Source organism: Nicotiana tabacum, chromosome 21, assembly GCF_000715075.1.
Source record: "Nicotiana tabacum cultivar K326 chromosome 21, ASM71507v2, whole genome shotgun sequence".
In the NCBI taxonomy this organism is placed as follows: domain Eukaryota; kingdom Viridiplantae; phylum Streptophyta; class Magnoliopsida; order Solanales; family Solanaceae; genus Nicotiana; species Nicotiana tabacum.
This window is the reverse complement of record NC_134100.1, coordinates 86,004,605-86,031,007: the sequence shown is the minus strand read 5'-3', so window position 1 is coordinate 86,031,007 and position 26,403 is coordinate 86,004,605. Positions and strand designations below refer to the sequence as shown.

The 26,403-nt window shown below is 40.0% G+C and overlaps 1 protein-coding gene across 1 annotated transcript; it reads left to right on the top strand.

Annotated features, from left to right (window-relative positions):
• The first annotated feature begins 1,291 nt into the window (after positions 1–1,291).
• LOC142175341 (chlorophyll a-b binding protein 36, chloroplastic-like) lies at positions 1,292–1,845 on the top strand. Its single transcript, XM_075241923.1, has 2 exons — positions 1,292–1,310; positions 1,367–1,845. The coding sequence occupies exons 1-2, from the start codon at positions 1,292–1,294 to the stop codon at positions 1,843–1,845; spliced, it is 498 nt and encodes a 165-aa protein (XP_075098024.1).
• Positions 1,846–26,403: the final 24,558 nt, after the last annotated feature.

Below are 26,403 nucleotides of genomic sequence, written 5' to 3'. Positions count from 1 at the left end.
CAATTTATAGTCAAATGACCATAAACTCCTCGTACGATGTCCAAATTTGGCGATTTTTTTTGCTATAACTCCGTAATTATAATACGGATCTAAAACTTCAATAAAAACAGAAATTGGAGCTCATTGGCTTAATGTGGTAACATTTATGATAGAAGAAACGTCGTCAAAATATAAAAAAACGAGCGCAATACTACTCAAACCTATCCGAAACTCACCCGAGCCTCTCGCGACCCCGTTAAAACATACCAAAAAGTCCCATAACATAACACGTATCTACTCGAGTCCTCAAATCATGCATAAAAATATCAAAACGACGAATCACACCTCAAATCAAACTTAATGAACTTTTGACTTCCGAAAACTCGTGCCGAAACATATCAAATCAACTCGGAATGAAATTAAATTTTGCATACAAGTACCAAATGACATAACAATTCTATTGCAATTCCCGGAACAATAATCTGAATCCGATATCCTTAAAGTCAACTTTCGGTCAAACTTATGAACTTTCCAATCCTTCAAATTTCTAACTTTCGCCGATTAGTGCCGAATCCTTTTAAAAATATCCAATTTCAAATCCGGGCATATGCCCCAGTCGAAAATCATCAGTCGGACCTAACAGAACCACCAAATCTCCAATCCGAGGTCAAACCCTAAAAAGTAAAACTTGGTCAACTCTTTTAACTTTAAAGCTTCAATCATGAAATTCATTCTTCCAAATCAATTTCGAATTACCTGAAAAAACAAAACCGTCGATACACACAAGTCGGAATATATCATATAGAGCTAATCATGCCCTCAAACAACCGAGCGAAGTGCAAATGCTCAAAATGACCGATCGGGTCGTAACAAGTTAAAAGTTCCCCACAAAGCATCTGGCGACGTGGACTGTTCCTTGCCAGTTACTCTCAACTACAATAATATAATAGTATTCATCTATTTCATATTAAATAAAATAAAAAAGGCCCCGCGTTGCACTAAACTTTCGCTATGCGCGGGATCCGAAGAAGGATCAGACCACAATATTATGTATATTATGATAAACCTTACCTTGCATTTCTGCAAGCAACTATTTTCATGACTTAGATTTTTAGCCTTCTAGTCACATGATAATAACTCTAGTGGTTGCGTCAAGATTTCCTTTCGCGTCAATTATTTAGATACACTAAAATTTTAAAAGATGTTTAATACACCGATATTATAATCCATTGAAAAAGTAAAAATGTAATTTGATAAATCTATAGCGTGATGACATAAATGTAACAAAATATTATGGTTTGATAAAATAGGTATGGAGAAGACAGACCAAAGTACTTGGGACCATTATCCGAACAAACTCCATCTTAGTTGACTGGTGAGTTTTTAGGTGATTACGGGTGGGACACTGCTGGACTCTCAGCTGACCTAGAGACATTTTCCAGGAACCGTGAGCTTGAGGAAATCCATTGTCATTGGGCCACGCTTGGTGCTTTGGGTTGTGTCTTCCCTGAAATCCTTTCCAAGAATGGCGTTAAATTCGGTGAAGTAGTTTGGTTTAAGGCTGGAACTCAGATATTCTCGGAAGGTGGTCTTGACTACCTTGGTAACCCAAACCTTATTCATGCACAGAGCATTCTTGCTATTTGGGCAGCCCAAGTTGTGCTAATGGGCATAATTGAAGGATACAGAGTTGGTGGAGGCCCACTTGGTGAAGGTCTTGACAAGATTGATCCCGGAGGAGCTTTTGACCCACTTGGGCTGACCCACTTGAAAACCTTTTCGATCATGTTGCAGACCATGTTGCCAACAACGCTTGGGCTTTTGCCACTAAATTTGTACCCGAAAAATGAAATGAGTAGCCTGTAATATGTAAAATATGTGGAGCTAGCTGATTCATATTCTTGATGTAATATGAACTTGCTAATATATATGCAAAAGCCAACATCACATATTCTTCAATTCAGTAGCTCTATTCAAAGATAATTATTAGAAGTTTCTTCTGATCTCAACATGAAGGGGATATACAAACATGAGCAACATGATGTAGCTAGTTCTTTATAATTACATTTAGTTTCCCCTTTCTTTAAACACTTAAAAAGAGTTTTGCACAAAAATTATATGCCTATTGTTACGCGACGCCTTCCTGAGATTCCTTGGAAGGGCGACGTAAGGCTAAGCAACCGATGTCCATGTAGTTACTATCCACCAACTGAGGTTCCCTCCGTACGCTAGACTAGATTGTCAATGCCATATGGAAAAACCAATGTCAAGGGAAATTGAGAGAACATAAAGAGAATTGAGAATGAAAGAAAGATTGATTACATTAATGAAAGCTATTATAGAAAGGCAACACGGTGTCGAGGGGGTGAGACACCAGTATAGAAAATTGCTTGCTTGCTAGAAAGTTTGATTGATTGATCCCCCATAATAATGCTTAAAAACAATAAACCAAAGTTACGAAACTTGACCTAACTAAGCTAGAGGAACATAATGGAAGTACATGAAATAAAACTACTCTATATTTACAATGAAAAGGACTTAGTTTTCTACAAGGTAGAAACAGGTCCGTTGTCAGCAACCTTGTCTTTGACATCCTAGTATGCGAGCGTGGCATTGTTTGCGCATGTGACACTGTTGGCATATGCCTGCGGGTGGGCGCTGGTGAGGGCTATCGGTGGGATGACAGAGGCACATGCGCGCTTGTCACTTGGTGTAGCCAAGACCATGGGGCCATCCATGGCGCACGTTGAGAGGCTTGCTAGGATGCCATGAGGCGCGTCCAAGGGGTTATGGGGCATGGCTGGAAAGCTGCCCACGACATTCTCCCCCACCTGAGTTGGCGACGTCCTCGACGACTTACTTGCAAGATAATCATCAATAAGGCTCTTGTAGGATTTGTGGTTTGTTCTCCTCTCCCAAGTATTCTCCTCTGCATCACAGCCCTGCCATTTCACCAAGAACTCTTGGTGATCTTTTCTTAAGGCGTGAATCACTCGGTCATTGAGAATAGCTTCAACACACCTTTTCCCGGTTGAATTGGGGCCTCGAATACTGGGTATTGTGAGTTGGCTCCGTGAAGGATCCTCCATGTCTTCCGGAAAAGGTTTCAAAAGACTGACATGGAAGACAGGATGGATTTTCCACCAGGCTAGGGTATCCACCCGGTATGAAACTTTTCCAATGCGTCTTTCAATGGATAAGGGTCCAATGTATTTTTGCAATAGGCGAGGGTCATGGACCCCAACAAATAAGTACCGCTTTGGGATTTTGACCATCACTTTGTCTCATACTTAGTATTCAACAAAGCACTGACTTTGATCAGCATGCCTCTTCATCCGATTGGCTTTAACAAGAGAGCTCCGCATTATCTCCAAATGTCGTTTCCATTTTTTTGAGAAGCTAGCACCTCGAGGAGATTTTGACATATTTGGTGCATTCACAGTGTGTGAGAGTAGCGGTTGCTGTCTGGTAATAATTTCAAAAGTACTAGAGCTCTTTTGTGAATTGAAACACAATTGAGCAGCATTCAGAAGCTTCACCCAATTCTTCTACGATCCTGTTACAAAGTGGCGGAGATATTCCTTCAGCATGCCATTGAACTACTCCATCTGGCCATCAGATTATGCGTGGAAACTTGAGTTGTGACTCAACTTTGACCCGAGGCACTTAAAGAGTTGGGTCCGAAAATTGTTAGTGAAGCCTGAGTTGCGATCACTAACGATGTCTTTAGGCACGCCCCAATATTTGACGACATGCGAGAAGAAGAGTCGAGCTGTATCTTCTGCTGATATATATTGTAGGGCTGTTATGAACGTAGCATACTTGGAAAACCGATCCACCACAACCAAGATAGTTGTGAGATCTCCGACATTTGGGCAATCCGGTGATGAAATCGAGGGAAATGCTTTGCGAAGGTCTCTTTGGGACAACTAGTGGTTCTAAGACTCCCGTCTGTGTCAAGCGGTCCAACTTGTCCTTCTGGCATACTAGACAAGTCTTCACATACTGTGTGACGTCATCAGCCATTTGAGGCCAATAATTTGCACGACGAAGTAATGCCATGGTGCGTTCTTCACCGGGATGGCCGGACCACAAAGCATCATGACATTCCGTCAGAAGAGTCCTTCGCAGATATTCTCCTTTAGGAACATAAAGTCGGTTCCCTTTGACTTTCAAGAACCCATGTTCCATGTAGAACTGGCGAGTCTTGCCCTATCCTACCAGATCAACCAAATACTGTGCAGTAGTATCCTTGATGAGTAGATCCTGTATCTGGTATTTTATGGTGGTGGCTACTTCGCTCCCCCTTAGGGTGGCAGGTAGGCACACCGATGCTAAGTCGGCTCTCCGACTGAGCGCATCCGCAATCTGGTTAGTCTTCCCACTTCGGTACTCCAGGTTGAAGTGAAATTACGCTAAGAGTATTCAACTTTGGCTGGGTCATGAAATGGCTAACTGTTGTGTTATCTGTCTTGACCACGAATATGGTTCCCAATGGATATTGCCTCTAAAGGCGTAAGCGATGGACAACAACCAATAATTCTTTTTCGTGGGCGGCTTTAAAGATCCAACTTATCGTTTTAAGAATTTACGCCCCGTTTAGCGACTTAAGGTCCCAAACAACTTCATAATACATATTATGACATGCGTGTGCGGTCGAGTTTGGTTTTTGGAAGGTTCAAAATTAAATTGGAAGAACAATCCTTATTTTTGAAGCTTAAATGAAAAGAGTTGACCGGAGTTTGAATTTTCAGCAAACAACTCCGGAATAGGATTTTGATGATGTCAATAGTTTTGTATGGTGATTTCGGACTTAGGAGTGTGTTTGGGTATTTATTTTGAAGTCCGTAGTTGAATTTGGCTTGAAATGGCGAAAATAAGAAATTGAAGGTTTAGAAGTTTGACTAGGGAGTTGACTTTTTGATATCGTGGTCGGAATACGATTTTGGAAATTGGAATAGGACCGTTATATCATTTATGACTTGTGTGCAAAATTTGAGGTCAATCGGATTTGGTTTGATAGGTTTCGGTATCGAATGAAGAAGTTGAAATTTGATAGTTTTCATGAGGCTTAAATTGGGGTGCGATTCATGGTTTTAGCGTTGTTTGATACGCTTTGAGGATTCGGCTAAGTTCGTAATTTGTTTTGAGGCTTGTTGGTATGTTCGGACGGGGTCCCGAGGGGTTCGGGTGAGTTTCGGGGTGGTTTCAGACCATTTCTAGGCCATTTTTAGATGTTGGTTTTTGCATACAACAGTGTGCAGTGCGATTGCGTGGAATTGGCTGCAATCGCGATGAATAAAATGGGAAAATCTGGCTAGTGAATCACGATCGCGGAAGGCCTTTCGCGATCGCATAGAGAAATATCCTACTATCACTGACCCGACTTTGGAAGCCTCTAACTTGCAATATATAAGGAATTTAGAGATGATCCAAAAATAAAAGTTATTGCCCTTGATGTATAGTTTTCAGAAAATCAAACCATTTGTCTTTTTGAGTTTTGTACAAAAAGATATGACCAATAAACTACATGCTGTCTGAGAAGAATTTGGGAAGTGTAATAGAAGTTTGTGCTTCGCGATCGCGGGGAAATGGCCGCGATCGCATAGAGTAAAAATGCTATGGAAATATTTGTGCTTCGCGATCGCAAAGAATATTTTTCGATCACATTGGGTAAATGTATGGGCAGCAGATTTAAGTTCTGAACCTATTTTCCTTTTTGACGATTTGGAGCTCGGGGAGAGGCAATTTTTGGGAGATTTTCAAGGGAAACATCGGGGTAAGACTTCTTAACTCATTTTTCGTTAAATTACCCGAATCTATTATTTTTATCATTAAATTAGTATTTTGGGTTGAAAATAGTAGAAAGTTTTATAGACATTAAATTGAGGATTTGGAGGTCGATTCATTACCGGAATTTGATAAAATTGGTATAGCTGAACTCATATCGGAATGGGTGTTCGGATTTCGTAAAAATTCTATCGGGTTCCGAGAGGCGGGCGTTGCGTTGACTTTTTGTTGACTTTATAATGTGAAATTTTTTGTCGACGTTATATTATCCGGAATTATTTTCGATGAATTTTAATGAAGCTATACAATTAATTTGGATAGATTTGAGCTATCCGGAGGTAAATTCAAGCAAGAAGGCTATTTTGGAATATCGGCCTAACTTCAAAAAGGTAAGTATCTTGCCTAACCTTGAGTGGGGGAATTATCCCTTAGGCATTGAGTCTTACGTGAAAATTGTGTAATTGAATACCATGTACGCGAGGTAAGACAAGAGTGGGTTGCTCTAGTGGTAAACACCCTCCACTTCCAACAAGAGGTTGTGAGTTCGAGTCACCCCAAGAGCAAGGCGGGGAGTTCTTGGAGGGATAGAGCCGAGGGTCTATCGGAAACAACCTCTCTACCCCAGGGTAGGGGTAAGGTCTGCGTACACACTACCCTTCCCAGACCCCACTAGTGGGATTATACTGGGTTGTTGTTGTTGTACGCGAGGTGGCGAGTATGTATTTGGTTTATATGTGTAAATTACATTGGTTGAAATTTGTAGACGCCCTTATGTATTAAATTGGAAAATTGTTAGAACATAGTAAATCCTTTATTTGTCATGCCTCATTCCTTATTTGCCGAGGTTGTTTGTATATGATAATTTGGTGTGATTGCCACTTTGCTTTTTCTTTTTTATGTGAAATACCGTGGTTAGTTGAGTTGATATTTCTTGAAAATAATTTCAAGTTGGATTTATTATCTGCAAATAATTATTAAATAAGTTTAAAAGGAGGCATTTATCTATTTGGCAAAAATTTGAATTAAAGAAGACGTTGTTCCTAGATGAATTATTTTCCAGTTCATGTTGTTGAAATTAGTATTGAGTTATAAAGGCCGTAAATCATATTGAGGCAAAGTGTTAAATTGTGAACTATTATTCTGATAAGTTGTTCACTCCCGGATATATTTTTTAAGATTTGTGCACATTATGGTCGAGCCATGGTCTTTTTATTTTGAAAAATAATGTATTATTGATTTTTGTGATATGTTGTGATATTTGAGCATTTGAGGTACAATTTGTAATATGTGGTGATATTTGAGTACTTGACGTGCAATTTTTAATATGTGGTGATAATTGAGCACTTGAGGTACAATTTATAATATGTTGTGATATTTGAGCACTTGAGGTGCAAGTTGTGTTATGTGGTGATATTGGGCCCTTGAGGTGCGATTTGTAAAACATTGTGATATTGATACGCATGCGGTGATATAAGGTCAAGGTGTTGAAATGCATGCGTGAGATAAGGTAGCTTGATACACGTGGCTAGTAGGGGAACTACTAAAAGTCACGCGGTATGATAAGGTAGGCTAAAACACGGGATGCTATTTCGGGAAAAATGATTTTTGAAAACTAAATGTGAAGACTCCCGCGGTGATATAAGGAAAGATTAAAATTTATTTATGATTTGGGACTACGAGGCAGTACCTCAGGAGTGCCCTTTGTTGAAATTTATTTATGACTTGGGACTACAAGGCGGTACCTCGGGAGTGCCCTTTGTTGATATTTATCTATGACTGCACTTGCCTTTGGTTATTTTGTTTTTCCGTGATATGTAAATTTTTGTGTTCTTCCATGATGTATTATTTGTTTTATTATATGTTTTGTATTCTTTGTTGTATTGTGTTGGCTTTGGCTCTTCGTACAAGACTCTGTGGATTTGTGTTTCTGGTTTATACTGGTTTTCGAGGTTTGAGTTATTTTGAATAAAAGAAATTGCTATTATGTTTTAATTTAATAAATTTTACATCCAAATCAGTAGCTATCAGATGCTTCATTTTAATTGAAATGTCATTTTCTTCACCCAAACGAGTTCAAAAAATAAACGCATTTCTTTGTTTATTTACTTGGTTTAAAAATTGTAAACTTACTTTATTGAAAATAAATTGATCCTGCGGATCTTTTATATATATATATATATATATATATATATATATATATATATATATATATATATATATATATATATATATATTGATATTTTGGTACGTGAGTTGTCCGTGCGATTTTAATAAAGATATGGGCATGAGGGGCACTGAGACCGGTGTTTTATGATTATGAAATGAGGTGTCACAGAGTGACTTTTATTTGAAAGAATTATATTCGAAAGATTTTTATTTGAAAAATTTATATGTGAAAGATTTATATTTGAAGAACTTGATTAATGGGTTGTACTTGTATTCCTTATTCATTTGAGCAATAATTATGGTGTTCTTGTTGCCTTGCTGGTTATATCACTAGTTGATTTTTGTTGCTATCACTGCTAGTTGTTTTCCATTACTGTTGTATACTACTATATTGCACAGGTTATTTGACTAGCGAGTGTCTTGACTGTACCTCGTCACTACTCCACTGAGGTTAGTCTTGATACTTATTGGGTACCGACCGTGGCGTATTCATACTACACTTTTGCATATTTTTGTGTAGAGCCGAGTATTGGGGATATCGGACTCGGGCAGAGAGTTAGTGTGTTGATCGCAAGGATTTAAGGTAGAGCTGCGTGGTCGCTGCAGTCCCTTGGAGTCTTTCCATTTTACTGTACTGTCAACTCTTATTCGAACAATATTGCATATTCGACCCTTGAGATTATTGCATGTATTTAGTTAGAGTTCGTGACTCAGTATTACCAGTCTTGGGAGGTTGTTATATTTGTTTTTGCTTTCGGTTTCAACACTTGTATTAAATTATATGTTTCAAAAAATAAGTCTCGAAATGTAATTGTAATCGCCTTACCTAGTCTTAGAGACTAAGTGCCATCACGACGCCTGTGGTGGGATTTTGGGTCATGACAAGTTAGTATCAGAGCTCTAGGTTTATAGGTTCTACGAGTTACGAACGAGTCTAGTAGAGTCTTGCGGATCGGTACGAAGACGTCTGTACTTATCTTCGAGAGACTACAAAACTGTTAGGAAATTTCCAATTCTTTTATTTTTGTCGTGGGGATTTGTTGATTTTGGAATTTGAGTCTTTGTATCTCTATTCTCTCACAAATGGTGAGGACACGTGCTACCGGGTTAGCTGAACAGACACCCGCACATACTGCTAGAGCCGCAAAAGGCAGGGGCCGAGGTAAAGGACAAGGGATGGCACGTGCCGCAGCTAGAGCACCTATCAGAGTAGCAGTTCACGAGCTGCCAGTAGCTCCGGTTTGGGGACAAGTACCATAAGCACCTGTTGTTACTCCTAGACTTCATGAGACTTTAGCACAGTTTCTGAACATGTTTGGTACATTAACTCAGGTAGGATTGATCTCCGTTTCACCAAATATTTCACATATTGGGGGATGAATTCAGAATCCTACCGCTCCAGAGCAGTAGGTTCACATTAGTCACATTTTGGGTATTGTACCGGTACAACATGTTATTCCGGTGCAGCCTGAGTTCAGGCCAGAGGCATCAGAAGAAGAACAAAAGAGACTTGAGAGATTTAAGAGGTATAGTCCACCTTCCTTCAGTGGCACAACTGCCGAGGATGCCCAAGGATTCTAGAAAAGTGTCACCGTATTCTACGCACCATGGGTATTGTGGAATTGTGTGGAGTTGCCTTTACTACATTTTAGCTGTGAGGAGCAGCGTATCAATGGTGGAAAGCTTATGAAGATGGTAGACTAGCCGATGCAACACCACCAACTTGGGCTCAATTTTCAAAGATATTTTTGAAAGAGTTTGTTCCCAGACTCTCCGGGATGTGTGGCGCACAGAGTTTGAACAGTTGTCTCAGGGCACCATGACTGTGTCTGAATATGCTATCAGGTTCAGTGAGTTAGCCCATCATGCACCTATCTTGGTTCCTACAGTTAGAGGGCGAGTCCGCAGATTCATCAAAGGCACGATTATTGTCGCGCCCCATTTTCTCGCGAAAGCGGGTTTCGAAGTGTGACAACTCTTTTTAAATGGGTATTAAAAGAGAAGAGTCACCACCTAACGATTTTAAGGTGCGTTAGGGCACCTATTTGCGGATAACTTTGTTTGACTAGTCCGTGTCACCAAAAATCGGGTAAGGGCTCAAATTACCTGAAAGGGAAGGTGTTAGGCACTCTTCGAGGTCCACAACTATGGGTCCCGACCAAAATTTAAACTATGTGGATTACATAACTAGACTAGGTGATCAAATCAATAAAGGGAAATTTAGAAGTCAAAGAGTCTTATTAAAACATATGAGAATCGGTACAAATCTTAGTGTGACCACAAGGATACAACTACATTTGGTCTATATTAAACGACTAAGCGTGGATATCAAGTATATAAAGGAAGGGGGGGGGGGTCCTAAGTGTTTTAGCCTAAAGGATCACCCCGTACAACATAATTAATACTTCACAACTTCCTTTAGTAGGAGTTGCTCATATTATTCAGCGGACATAGACTATCATCTCCTGCAACCCAATTACTATGATGAAGTTGTTTACCTAAAAGCGTTCTAATTCAATTCTAGGTCGTGCTCTATGCGTGCGCTACCCGTCCTATACCTATGGTCCAGGAGGCTTTGCACCTACTATTAGGCGGTTCTAGACTCAGCTTAGGTTGCTCAAAATGATAAAACTAGTCGACATTCAAAACAGATAGGACTTCACGTAAAGACAATTAAAGGCCCAAGTTAGCCTCCACACATAAATAACAAATGTACGCGGGTAGTTCAGGAAATATATAATTTCAAAATCAAAATTTAAAGTCCTATAGGCATGGTTTCCAGATGATCCTGGATTCCAGTATTATATAAGCAGCTTATAGGCAGGTTAAAACATCGCAAGTCCTATTGGCATGATTTTTAATTGTTGGTGAGATGATAAAGCGATATGAGTTACCAGATTACTAATGCTGATTTTATAAGTCTGCACCTTAGGCAGATGTTAATGTCCTATAGGCATGGACCCTAACGGTTGCGTGATTAGGCAATGACACAGCTTTGAGGGTCTAGTATTAACAACGTTGATCTCATAAATAGATTTTATGCGCAACAACATCCTATAAGCATGATTTCTAACAATTGACAATTAAGTTGATTTGTTGCCAATTGGCAATTAACACTTTATTCCTATAGACATGTCATCTAGGCGGGGCAGTGTAATGAAAATAACGGAAATAGTCGATTAAAGATTAGAACTCTATAGTGATAGTATATAAATAGGCAATGTACTAAAGTAATAGAATCAATTTGACCAATTGGTTATTTGAAATCCTATAAACATGGTATTAGTAAGGCATGTGCTATTACATCCTATAGGCATGTTGTCTAAGTGTGCACAATAGTAGACATGGAAACAGGTATAGCAAATGCTTGAACTAACATGTTTTGATAGGTGAGCCTTAATCATAGTAGTTATAGTCAGAGGGATAGCAATTTCATGAAGATTTCTAATATGAGAGCCTAACATGATCACAAGCAGTACAACAACAACCTAGTAGAATGGTCAACAACATACCACAACAGTACCAAAGTCTAGGGAACTCATGAAAATATATCAACTTAAGAGGAATAGGGCAGGCAAGCATAATAACTCAGCAATCTCACTTTTCATATGAATAGTAGCCCCAGATCCAAGCATACCTCAAACAAGAGAGTGTATTAATTACGCAACTCGGGGCCACACATGATCTCATACCAGGCTTAGATGGAGGAACCATACTTGGCAACCAATTGACAACTCTGAAGTCTATAATACCGCATAGGGACACGATTACATAAACATATAGGCACTTGTTTTTTAGAATCTAAGGGAACAAGATTGATCAAACAAGAGGGCTTGAACATGCCAACTAAGTGGACCAGCAAGAACCAGCTTTAACATAGCAAGTTGACATAGAAAGCTAACACCATATTGAGCAATCATTCAACAAAGGAAATGGTGTATTAGGAGGACTTAAGAAGCAGGTCTATTGGGTTAACATGGTAAACATACACACACATACTAAGTTTCTAGAAATCAAGTTTAGCAAAAGACTTTAGATAGGTGAGCCTTAATCATAGTAGTTATAGTCAGAGGGATAGCAATTTCATGAAGATTTCTAATATGAGAGCCTAACATGATCACAAGCAGTACAACAACAACCTAGTAGAATGGTCAACAACATACCACAACAGTACCAAAGTCTAGGGAACTCATGAAAATATATCAACTTAAGAGGAATAGGGCAGGCAAGCATAATAACTCATACCAGTTACCCAGACGTAAGAGAAGAAGCAAATATAGAAATTTCCCCTAGAAGCAACGCTAAAGACATAAGATAAACAAATCAAACATAGATTGGAACTTAAATGACATGGAAACAAGCCTTAGCTAATCAATATAGCCTCAGAAACTTAACAGGTTGGCAAGAATAACTCAACAAGGTCTGAAACACAATCATTGATTTGTCCAGAGATACAAGAAAAAGTAGGGAACACACATTAGTTTACAAGTAGCACTTAAGAAGAAAAGAATCCATTCACATAATGAGAGAATATTACATATGTTGATGCCTACCGATTTCAACTACTAGAGAACATGGAACTGCAGAGCATTGTTAAAATAATAGAATTGCAGTTAAGCATACACCAACACAGTACCAGGGATTCATGAATAGCAAGGAAAAATGAATCATGCTTACTTACAAAAGTTCAAACAATATTGGCACACAAAACGCATATGTCATAGACAAACAGAAAGGAAGATAGTAAAAATTATAAGAGTCAAGGACACAAACCAACAGCATAGTTAAACGAGCAAAAAGTGAGGAACTTAGAATATCAATAGTGATTCAGTAGCAGCAATTGAAAGAAGACAATGGAACCCCAAATCCCCGATGCTTCAAAGTTCACACGAGCCTTGAGAAGGGCTCCGAGCAGTGCTTGCATCGGAGGAGGTTGTTTTACAGTATTATGGCCTTAGCTTTCAGCCGACCAAGAATTCAACAGTTTCAGAAAATATTCGAGTGTAACAGAGTAAGGAGCGAGTGAATAAAGAGAATAGTGAGAGTAATAACAGTCATGAGGTCCGTTGAAGGGGATTAGGGGAGGGGTTAATATAGTAGTAGAAATTGAACCAACAAACAAGGAAATATAATCAATCAAAAACAAAATAAGGAAAGAAGAGCATGCTGAATCGTTTAAGAACCAAATTAGGAAAAAAAACAAGGAAACCCTAGTTTGACCGGAATCAAAGATTGGTTTAAGATCTTGGTAAATCGGACCCTTGTGACCTTTCTATGATGCATATATACGACATATCATCCAAATCTCGAAGGGGAAGCCGATTTCCCTTGATTCGAAGACTGGTATTTGCCAAAAGTGAGGCAAATACTAAGTAACACCATAATCTTGCAAGTAACAATGAGGTAACACTTAAAAGGTAAGAGAATCACCGAACGAATCCATGATATGATCGGATTTTACGGAAAGGGTTTGTTAAGTGAGGGGAGGGTTAGAGAGTGTATATAGACGGCTGACCGGGTAAAATGAGGCTAGGATTTGGGGTGAGGTTTATTTCAAGAAGGAGATGGCATGTGGGTCGTTGATCTCCCAAGATCAACAACCAAGATTTAATGAGAGGCAGATTGGGTTAGTGGATGAGTATGGGGTAGTGGGTCACTGGTATTGGGCTAAGGGTTATTGGGCTGAAGTTTAGGGTGTGGGCTCGTGAATTGAGTCCGAAATTTGGCATGTTTTGGGCCAGATTTTAAATATAATAAATTAAAGGGAAAATAATTTAATAAAATAGTTAATAAAAGTAAAAACACTATTTATGCAACTTAATATTTTAAAATAGTAGCTATAGATTATAAAAAATTATTTTGACCCTAAATAAAATGATAAATTCGATTAATTGTAAAGTATAGGCTATAAATGCATAAATAGTTCGAAAAATGCAAATAGAAAGTAAAATATTATGAAGCATATATATAGATACAAATAATAAATTTGGATTATTAAGTCATCACAAAATAATTTAAAGAGGTAATTAATAAATATTCAAGTAATTTAAATGCAAGAAAGTTGGTTTTAAAGTTCTAAAAATTATGGAAATTTATAAAAAGTACTTGTATAAATCTTGTAAATTAAATAATGATGCAAAATGATATTTTGAAAGTATATACACTATTTGAAAAATATGAGGACAAAATTGGATATCAACAGCTGCCCCTCTTTACCCAAGAATGATGAAATAGTTGTCGGTAAAGAAAATGATGACCAATTTTGTCCAAATTGAGTGAGGAATGATGTATTTTGAAAAAGTGGGGGCCGAACCCTGGTTCTTGAGTTGCTTACATATCCCTAGTATTACGGAAATCGGACCGTGTGTAGTTTTGGATCCAACGGCGAACGACACCGATGAAGTTGTTATAAAAGTGGTCGTATGTTTCAGAAAGGTTCTTTTGGGTAGGATAGTGTCGTAGGTAACGAATATTTTAGGTGGGGTCATGAATGCAAATTTGGACATTACAGGTGTATCACAATTCATGTATTTGAATGGTTATAGGGTAAAAGTAGTCAATTACTGGTCGTCGGTTATGTTTGAGGTAGTCAAAGGATGTGAACATTATGAACAGAAACCGGAGCGAGGATTACTTCTGTTTGTAGAACGGTTACCTCCCAAGTTACCTGCAAAACTTAAAATACTGTGCATGCGAATATATATAGGATATTGCAAATTCCCTTTGGACCATGAAAGTTATCTTCAGACGATGAGGATGATATCCTTAAACTATGACGTCCTGGGCTATGAAGAGTATGGTAAGGGATTCGCAGGCCATGGAATAGTGTCCTCGGGCCATGAGGATGGTGCCTCTGGATTATGACGCCTTTGAATAATGATGTGTAGTTTCGAGAAATCCTCAGGCCATGACATGGTGTCTTCAGGCTATGAGGATGGTTCCTTTGGACTATGACGCCTTCGAACAATGTGGCGATGTTTCAGCCCATGAAATGCAAAGTATGTGGCGATATCGATTGTTTGATATAGAAAATAGGTGACACTTAGTCGTATTCGAGGATGAGATAAGACAAGGCTTAGTCTTGTATGAGATGAGGGCAGTGTTTAACCCTATGTGAAGAAAGGAGACAGTGTTTAACCTCATGCAAAGGAAGGCCATGCTTAGTCTCTGGCCAGGAAAGGCAATGCTTAGCTTTATGCAATAATGGAGGCAATGCTTAGCCTCATGCAAGGAATGGAGGCAGTGTTTTGTCTCATGCAAAGGAAGACAATGCTTGGCTTTATACAATGTGGAGACATTGGTTAATCACATGCAATAAATGGAGGCAATGTTTAGTCTCATGCAAAGTAAGGCATTGCTTAGCCTTATGCAATGTGGAGACAGTGCTTATCCTCATGTAACGAATGTAGACAGTGTTTAGTCTCATTCAAAGAAAGGCAATGCTTAGCCTTATGCAATGTGGTGACAATGCTTAGTCTCATGCAACGAATGAAGTCAGTGTTTAGTCTCTGGCAAAGAAAGGCAATGCTTAGCGTTATGCAATAATGGAGGCAATGCTTGGCCTTATGCAATGTTGAGGGCAATTCTTAGCCCTATGCGAGGAAAAGTAATGACTAAGTGTGAGAGGATAAAACATTTATTAGCTTGATGTGTTTGTGTTTGGCAATTCTTCTTGTTGTGAAAATGGTGATCTTGTTGTGTGTATATATTTGTGGATGTTCCTGTTATGTTCATTGTTCCTGCACCCAAAGAAAAATCATGAGTTTTGTGAGGGAATGGTTGGTTCATGCTCTTGGTTCCTTGCTGTGCCTTTGCTTTTGCCTTGAGGCCCTGCTTGAGCCACCCTGGGTAACATCTGGCTGCCATAGAAAAAACATTTCGAAAAACATGCATGCATTCATCAGATTATTTGTAGAAATATAGTTATTTGAAATATGTGATAATGCACGAGATCAAATAATTAATATGAACTAGTGACTGTGACACATTTTGAGACGTCGCAACCTCCTTGCTTCGGAATTTTGAGGGTCCTCCTCAAAATTCTACCTCAGTTTAAATGCATACTTCTGGCAACACATTCCTTGGCGGTTCAAAACGTGATGAGATCGGGCAAACTCAAGACCTTGCCCCAATTTCTAACCATAGGGAAAATGAAGATTTTATTATTATGTGACTGAACCCACCGGGCTGCCTACGTATCCCCCCCCCTAAACGGGAATCAGGTAAAGCGTAGTTCAATTACATCAAATATAAGGTGGAAACATAATATTAAACGTAGTATATCTTGACTACGTCTGAATTGATAGGTTTTGGCCAAATCTCTCCGTCCATTTCTGCAAGTATAAGTGCTCCTCCTGTCAATACCCGATGAACCATGTAAGGGCCCTGCCAGTTGGGTGAGAATTTCCCCTTTGCTTCATCTTGATTTGGGAAGATTCTCTTTAACACCAACTACTTCGGCGTGAATCGCCTCGACCTGACCTTTTTGTTGAAAGCTCTTGCCATTCTGTTATGGTAGAGTTGACCATGACATACCGTGTTCATTCTTTTCCTATCAATGAGAGATAGTTATTCATACCGGCTTGGTACCCATTCTGCATCGCTGAGATCAGTTTCCTGTATGATTCTTAAAGAAGGAATCTCTTATTCGGCGAGAATAACAGCTTCAGTACCATAAACTAGTAGGTAGGGAGTTGCCCCAGTTGATGTACGAGTTGTGGTATGATACCCGAGTAAAGCAAACGGTAGCTTCTCATGCCATTGTTTTTAATTATCTACCATTTTCCTCAATATCTTACTGATGTTCTTGTTGGCGGCTTCTACATCTCCATTTATTTGCGGTATGTATGCTGTAGAGTTTCAGTGTTTGATCTTGAATATCTCACACATGGCTTTCATCAAATCGCTATTGAGATTGGCGGCATTGTCAGTAATGATTGACTCTAGTATCTCAAATCAACAAACAATGTTGTCCCAAACAAAATCTGCTACAACCTTCTTATTTACCGCTTTGTAATATGTGACATCAACCCATTTTGTGAAGTAGTCTATGGACACTAGAATTAAGCTATGTCTATTTGAAGCATCGGGTTTGACTGGTCCGATGACATCCATACCCCAAGCGAAGAAAGGCGAGGGTGAACGTGTTACAATACGTTCGTTGGGTGGTACTCATTTCATGTCAGCATGTATCTGGCATTGGTGACACTTTTGAACGTACTTGATACAATCTGTTTCCATAGTCATCCAGAAATACCCTGCTCTTAGTATCTTCTTGGCAAAAATGAAACCATTCATGTAGGGTCCACAGGTTCCAGCATGTATTTCCTCGAGCAATCTGGATGCCTCTTTGGTATCGACACACCGCATTAATCCTAGGTCAGGAGTCCTTCTATACAGAATTCCTCCACTTTGAAAGTAATGGTTGGCTAATCTGCGAAGCGTGTGCTTCTGAGTATGGGTAACAGTCTTTGGGTAATCTCCCTTTTCCAGGTACTTTTTGATGTCGTGGAACCACGAATTTCCATCAATCTCTTCTTCAACATGAGCAAAATAAGTTGGCTGCTTATGAATTCCTATTGGGATAGGATCAATGAAATTCTTGTCTGGGTGTTGTATCATGGAAGACAAAGTGGCTAATGCATCTGCAAACTCATTCTGAATCCTTGGAACATGTTTGAACTCCATTTTTGCGAACCTCTTGATCAGCTCTTGTACACAGTGCAAATATGGCAATATTCTGGTGTTCTTGGTAGCCCATTCCCCTAGAAAATGGTGCACCAAAAGATCTGAGTCTCCGATTACCAGAAACTCTTGAACGTTCATGTCAATAGCTATTCTGAGTCCCAAGATACAGGCCTCATATTCCGCCATATTGTTGGTGTATGAAAACCTGAGTTTTGCGGATATAGGATAGTATTGACCGGTTTCTAATACTAAGACAACTCCGATGCCTACTCCTTTGAAGTTTGCTGCTCCGTCGAAGAACATCCTCCAACCATCATATGCCTCAGTAATATCTTCTCCTACATATGACATCCCCTCATCAGGAAAATACGTTTTCAATGGTTCGTATTCTCTACCTACGGGATTTTCTGCCTAGTGATCCGCCAATGCTTGACCTTTGACTGCCTTCTGAGTTACATAGATGATGTCAAACTCACTCAGCTATATTTGCCACTTTGCTAACTTACCCGTAGGCATGAGTTTCTGAAATATGTATTTTAGCGGATGCATCCTTGATATGAGATATGTAGTGTATGCACATAAATAATGCCTCAACTTCTGAGCTATCCATGTCAAAGCACAGCAGGTGCATTCCAGCAAAGAGTACCGGGATTCATAAGGCGTGAATTTCTTAATCAGATAATATATTGACTGTTCCTTCCTTCCAGTTTCATCATGTTGTCCTAGAAGTCAACCGAAAGACCCATCTAACACGGATAAATATAGCAACAAAGGTCTTCCGGGTTCTGGTGGGACCAGAAAGGGCGGTTTAAACAAATACTTCTTGATTTTGTCGAAAGCCTTCTGGCATTGTTCAGTCCCCATGGTGTGATGAAGGCTGTCTTTTCAGCATCTTCTTCATCCATCCAGATCTGATGGTATCCTGCGAAGCAATCCACAAAGGACTGGAGCTCATGCTTGGCACAGTTGCCAATCAGTATGTGTATGTTGGGCAACGAGAAGTCATCTTTGGGACTTGCCCTATTCAGGTCTCGATAATCCACCCATACTCTAACCTTCCTATCTTTCTTCGAAACCGGCACAATGTTGGCAAACCAAGTCGGGTATTCGACCACTCGAAGAACCTTGCCTTTTATTTGCTTGGTGACCTCCTCTTTTATCTTCAAACTCATATTCGGCTTGAACTTTATGAGCTTCTGCTTTACTAGTGGACACATAGGATTGGTAGGTAGTTTGTGAGCTACTATGGATGTGCTTAAACCAGTCATATCATCGTAGGACCATGCAAAGATGTCTTCATAATTCTTTAGGAGTCCAATATACTCTTATTTCTCTGATGGTGATAGATGAATGCTTATACGTGTTTCCTTGACCGTTTAGGAATCACCTAAGTTCACGGCCTCAGTTTCTTCCAAATTAGACTTTGGTTTGTTTTCAAAGTTTTCTACTTCTCTGACGATTTCCTCAGGTATTATATCATCTTCCGGATCCTCTGAATCACTGTCCTTATGTTGCGCTGTCTCATTACATGTCATTGTTGTAGGTTTATCAGGATATGTAATAATTATGTTGAAAAGAAATGTAAAAAGATAATAATAAATATAAAAAGCAATAATGCATTAATAAAACTTTTAAAACGTCAACAAGTCTGGCTCGATGGTTCGAGTAATTATTTCAAAATAAAATACTGAAAAATGTCTCAAATGGTCAAAACTATTTTAAAATAATTCATGCTAATTTGCCAGGCTACCTAGGAACTTGACGGGCCCGGGATGGTGCAGCCGTCCAGTTCTTGAGAACACTCCTTCCTTCATGGTTTGAATGGTAAGGTCTTCCTCCTCCTCCTCCTCCTCAACAATTGCACTGCAGTCCATGTCTTCTTCATCTAGAAACAACTTCCTCATGCCAGACAAAACCTCATCTTCGTCAGATCCCTACATCATGTCAGCATGATGGAATGTCTGTTGCAGAGGTGGTACCGGTTGTTCCAATTGATAATAAGGAGCACGCCATGGTGGTGACCAATCCTGGCATTCTTGCCAAGTGTATTCGTATCCGAGTCCAAAAGTCATACCATGGTACTGTAGTTGTACGAGTTTGGTGATCCCTTGACGATTTTTTCCGAGACCCTTACCGGGTTCATACCCCGTCCATAGAAGTATGCTCTCTATCTTGTTGCTCCACCATCGGTCCCTTTTAATTGCGTTAACTCGTTTAATGTGATGATATGTTTCTCCACCCAGCTTCTTTCTGTTTTCGATGACCAAAACGGTCTGATTGGTGTAGATGGGGTTACTTTGATCTCCATGGATGATCACCTCCTGATGATTCCACTCAAACTTCATAGCCTGATGTAGAGTTGAAGCCACTGCGCCGGCTGCATATATCCATGGTCATCCCAACAGTAGGTTCTAAGTAGCAGATATATCTAGCACTTGGAACACGACATCAAACCAAGTCGTGCCCATCTGTAGACCGAGGATGATTTCTCCAATTGTGGCTCTTTGAGATCTATCAGATGCCTTCACATTCATGCTTCCTATTTGTATCTCGTGCAGGACTTTACCTAATCTTGTTAGAGTGGTCAATGGACATATATTGAGACTTGAACCTCCATCTATCAAGACCCTGGCGATGAACTTATCTTCAAATTGCACCGTGATGTGCAACGCCCTATTGTGACTTAGTCTTTCTGGTGGTAATTCATCTTCGTGAAAAGTGATTTTGTGGCTCTCCAATACCTGTCTAACCATGTTAGCCATCTCTCCACTAGTGATGTCGGTGGGCACATAAGCTTCACTTAACACCTTCATCAAAGAGTTCCTGTGTGCATCTGAGTTTTGCAGTAGTGATAAGATGGATATCTGAGCAGGAGTTTTGTTCAAGTGGTCAACAACAGAGTACTACCTTACTTGTATCTTTCTCTAAAGATCGTCAGCACCAGTCTCGATAACAAGCAACTTAGATGTAGCTTCCTTGCTTGTTCGTCCAAGATTCTCAGTTGTGTAAACTCTGCCAGTTCTAGTCATACCTTGCGTGGTACATGTTTCCTCCATTTTTTCTTTTTTATTTCTTCTTGCCTCCGCAACATAGTCCCATGGGACGACATCCGATTTGTAAGATGGCATGGGAGATACTATCATAATGAAGGGTGTAGATACCTCAACTTCACATGGTGCCTGGGATTGTACCACAACTGGCGTGAGGGTGACTGGAGATGTTTTAGGAATGTCTCCCTCTCGGATGAGTCCGATGGACCCTTCCTGATCCCATTCTTCATCAGTTTCTATCACATTCACTCCCTCACCTCTGTGATCCAAGAGAGGGTTGTTACGAACATTTGGCGTAACTTCCTTTGCTTTTATGACCTTAGTGTCGATCAACGTTTGTATCTTATCTTTCAATGTGTGACACTTCTCAATGGTATGACCATTCATGCCTGAATGATAAGCACATGTTTTGTTGGGGTTGATCCATTGGGAAGGGTTTTCCACAACAACAACAGGGATAATAGTAACATAACTAGCGGCCTTCAGTCTCTCATACAATTGGTCTGTGGGTTCAGCAATTGGGGTGCATTGTCCAGGAGGTCTACGGTCGAAATTCAGATGCGGCTTCGGGTAATTTTGGTGGGCGGGTGGAGGTGAATGGCAATATACAAGTTTGGTACTATAGGTATGGTAGGTGGCAGTAGGGTGTTGGTATCTTGGGGTGAGGGTTGATATGTGGGTGGAGGTGTTTGGTATGTGAGGGTAGACTTAGGGCCTTGGGCTACCATCATAGCACCCACTTGTTTCTTCTTCGAAATGCCTCCTGATTGCAAAGCTTTATTTTTGGCCTGCAGTGCCTCGAAATTGGTCACCATCCCATTCTTAATTCCTTCTTCTATTCTTTCTCCTAACTTGATATTATCAGAGAACTTTTGATTTTCAATAACCATCAACCTTTCGTAATACTACGAGTCTTGAGCTCTGACAAAGAACTTGTTCATTTGTTCCTCTTCAAGTGATGGCCTTACCTTTGCGGCTTCTGATCTCCAACGAGTAGCATACTCGCGGAAGGTTTTTGTCGGCTTATTCTTGAGGTTTTGAATGTAGAAAATGCCTGGCGCATTTTTCGTGTTGAACCCGAATCTATCTATGAAGTCTGACGCCACACTCACCCAACTAACCCACTTCTTGGGGTTTCTAATATACCAAGACAAGGCGTCTCCTGTAAGGCTTCGCATGAACAGTTTTATGCGGATTTGTTCATTCTTGCCCACTCCTACAAGCTTGTTACAATACATTCTTAGATGCACTTTCGGGTCACCAGTTTCATCGAACATTTTGCATTTGGGAGGTTTGTAACCTTCCGACAGTTCCACATCCGGCTGAATACATAGGTCCTCATAGTTTAAACCTTCAACACCTTTACCACCTTCAACACTCTGAACTCTACCAGTGAGCTTCTTGAGTTCCTCTGCCATATGTTTAATGAGCAGACCCCTCTCAGTCGATTCGGGTATGTATAGGGTTTGCTACGAGGTGTGGGGTAAGGTTTACACATATATCAGATTGCTTTGATAGATTCCTGGAACTTGGGTATAGGGGTGGTCATTGGTCGAGTTTTGGGGATCGGGAGTAGGTTGTGGTGAATTCTAGGGAGTGTGATAAGTAGTGGTTTGCTAGTATTGAGTTGGATGATGGTGGTGTTGTTGAGGGGTCGGTACTGGTGGCGGGTTAAGGTTCTGGAGAGGTGCAAGATACTGGTGTGGTGTGGGAGGATTTGGTGGTAGGTTTTGGTTTTGTGTGTTTTGTGGTGGTGTTTAGTTCTGGGTAGTCGGGTTTTGTTGGTTAATGTCGGGACATTGAGAGTGAGGGAGAGGTTTGCCAAATTTCGGACCTGCTCAAGCTCACCCTATAGTTCCAGGATTTTGTGCTCCAAACGTAAGACTAATTCATTCTGTGCCGGAGTACTTCGGCCATCTGAAGTTTAAACGTTTTCCTCCATAGTAGCGTTGTCTTATCTGATACCACTCAAATCATCCATTTTCCCTTTTCCTTTGCCTTTGCCTTTGGGATCTCTTGGTGGAGGAGGAGCTGGAGGACCTCTGTATCTAGTATGGTATGTTGATGATGCCAGTATGCACGAACCAACCTTTGGAAATAGGAATAATCAAAAAGAAAAGAAACATCAAAAGGTAATCAAGTTAGTAAGGTGAAAAAAAGAGTGTTTGCAATATTTAAACATGTTTCACAAAGTCATGCAATAATTCGCATCCTAATTTGGGGACCTCATTATGCTTGAGGTAGGCCTATGCGACACACAGACTTAGAGAATATTGATGCCAACATTTGCGTCATTTCATTAATGCGAAAAATGAGTCAAACCTTTACTAAATCCATAGTAATAATAAAGCTACTAATGACATTTAGCCTTATTACAATCGAAACCTAAAGTTAAGCTAGAAAGCAGTAAAGAACATCATTTCCTAGTCTACTTGGTCCTTGAAGGACCTTCTCCATGCTTGGCTCTTTTGAACCCATCAATCAGGTTCCCCAGATCGCGCATATCCAACAATAAGTAAGCTTTTTATAGATGTCCTCCTTCACCGCCATCCATGCCTTGGCAATCTGAGAGTCTCTTTCTCATCCTTCCTTCGAGCTCCATCAATCCTTGTTCCAAGTATTCCAATCTTTCTGTTGACTTAGTGGCAATCTCCTTCGATTCCATTATCACCTCCATGTTCACTTTGTGATGTTCCAGATGTTTAGCTTCAGACTCGAACACCCTTTTACGTAGCATCTCATATTTAACATGTGCCTCAGCCACCTCATCTATGAACCTATCCTTTAGATTGACTCCTGGCTTGACGTACCCTGCTATGTCGTCCTCCAACCATGATAGATAGTAGTACATATGACCGACGTGATACCTGTCCGGCTCAATGGTTTCTCTCTCCACAATGATCTTTTGGTTCCACATATGTTGTGCCTCGAACTTAAATAGAATGACATCTCCTTTGATATCTACCTTGTAGTAGACCATGTTAGAAACATGAGGTATGACCTGTTTTCTCCCAGCTTGCCTCATTACCCTTATGGGAGTATAAGGATAGATGCCTCGCAACCCGATCAGTACCAGATAAGTAGTCCCCCTTGACCTGATAATGAATTCACTGCTAGGAAATCATTCAAACATCCAATGTACTTGCTCGTCTGTCAGATTGCTGAAGAAACACACCGAACTTACAATATTTCCGGGTTGTGCAAACCTGTCTAGGATAAACGTTATTTTCTTTGGGTGATGGTTGGCTATGTAGTCATTCACCGGCCTTCGTAGAAGCTCATGATGATACTCTCCCCTCTGAAAGTGTTCCACCAGCCAGACTTGTAGAAACATATTACAACCCTCAAAGTGTCCAAATCCCTGCTTGCACCGATCTAGAGCGCGGTACATCTCAGCTAAGATCATAGGGATGATGGTATAAGTTTGTCCCTTGATGCCCTCCATCAAGGCCCTGGCGACCATGGCTAAGCGAGTATGAATCTTTCCTCCCTTCATGAGAAATATCAATAACCCCAAGAAGGAGACGACGAACACATAAACCCTGCGACGCGTCCAACCCAAGGAAGTAATGGCGAGTTCATCATGATGAAGAAGATACGACTTGCTATGCCCATACCGCTCGTAATGGAATTCAAAATGGACGTATGATTTCTTTTGACAGAGCAACTCGTCATTCTTCTTAAAACCCATCATTTCCAGAAACCTCGGGGAGTGCAATTCTCTGGTACCAGTAATCCCGGACTATCCCATGGCAACTTGGCGAAGCCTCCTATTTCTTCTAGGAGAGGAGTCATTTATATATTGCCAAATCGGAAAACAACTCTTTTCTCATCCCAGAACATGGAAGAGGCCTCAATCAATTCCTTGTTTGGTTGAATATTTAGCAAGGATGGCAGGTCACCAAGTACTCTTCTCATATGATTTTTTTCGCAAGGCTTAAGGTCTTTCCAACAGTCAAGTAGAATGGGTGGGATAATTTGGACCATATCGAACCTGGGGATTTCATGTTGTATGTTTTGCAAACAAACAAAAGTTAGCCCTTCCCCCTCCAGACTTGACAACTTATGCAATAATGATCAACACGTTGGCACATTTTCTCCAAGTAATGCACATAATATGATAGTGTCCATTGGGATTATGGAAATCCCGTCGGACTTTGGACAAGGTTCATCTTAGTGGGTTGTTACGTTAATAACGCTCCAACCCATACTAGGTTTAGCATGATGAATGTACGTTTCAAAGTTGAGTAGGGTTTCTAGAATAATCTAGACTGGTACTCCCAAGTGCACAACTTGAGAGGGAAAGGCACGGGACCGTCGATTACACCGCTGATCGACTAGTCTACCGCAAATAAGCCTTTCCGATTTAAAAGGGCTAATTTTCAAGAGAGCGCGGACACTCATCAAGCACCACTATGTTAAAAATTGGCACGAGTGGAGTATGATGCTGAACATGCTTTATGCAAAAATAATAACACATTGCCAAGTATTTGCATGTAAGAAGCACTAATAGTAAAAGTTAACATGAAAAGAAAAGCAAAGGAAGACAAAAGAAAGAAGTCAGTTTGGCTCATGAAAATGTGCGAGAACATAATAAAGCATATAAGAAAATATAGCGGTCATGATGAAAAGAAATAGAGAGCGTTCATACAAACAAAGGAGACTAAGGGGAAGGATGTCATAGCAAATTTAAACAAATAAAGGTGAATACGGGAAGGGATGTGCATGTCATAGCAAATTTTAACAAATAGAGGTGAATAGGGGAAGGGATGTGCATGTCATAGCAATTTTAAACAAATAAAGGTGAATAAAGGAAGGTATGTGCATGTCATAGCAAGTTCAAACAAATAAAGGTGAATAAGTGATGTGCATGTAACAAAGAAAGTAATCCACATAAGTTAAGTTCTTTATGGTAAAAGCCTAAGTGTAAATCCCCAGCAGAGTCGCCATACTGTCGCGCCCCGTTTTCTTGCGAAAGCGGGTTTCGACATGTGACAACTCTTTTTAAATGGGTATTAAAAGAGAAGAGTCGCCACCTAACAATTTTAATGTGCGTTAGGGAACCTATTTGAGGATAACTCTATTTGACTAGTCCGTGTCACCAAAGATCGGGTAAGGGCTCAAATTACCTCAAAACGAAGGTGTTAGACACTCTTCGAGGTCCACAACTGTGGGTCCTGGCCGAATTTTAAACTATGTGGATTATGTAATTAGACTAGGTGCTCAAATAAATAAAGGGAAATTTAGAAGTCAAAGAGTCTTATTAAAACATATGAGAATCGGTACAAATCTTAGTTTAACCATAAGGATACAACTACATTTGGTCTATAGTATAACTATTTTTTTCAATCTAATAGAAAAGAAAGGAAAGTGGGGAGGTCCTAAGTTTTTTAGCCTAAAGGATCACCCCGTGCAACATAATTAATACTTCGCAACTTTCTTTAGGTAGGAGTTGCTCATATTATTAAGTGCAGACAAACTATCATCTTCTGTTACCCAATTACTATGTTGAAGTTGTTTACCTAAAAGCGTTCTAATTCAATTCTAGGTCGTACTCTATGTGTGTGCTACCCGTTCCATACCTATGGTCCAGGAGTCTTTGGACCTCTATTTAGGGGGTTCTAGACTTTACTTAGGATCCTTAAAATGATAAAATTAGGCGACATCCAAAACAGGCAGGACTGAACATAATACCAATGAAACGCTCAAGTTAGCCTCCACACATAAGTGC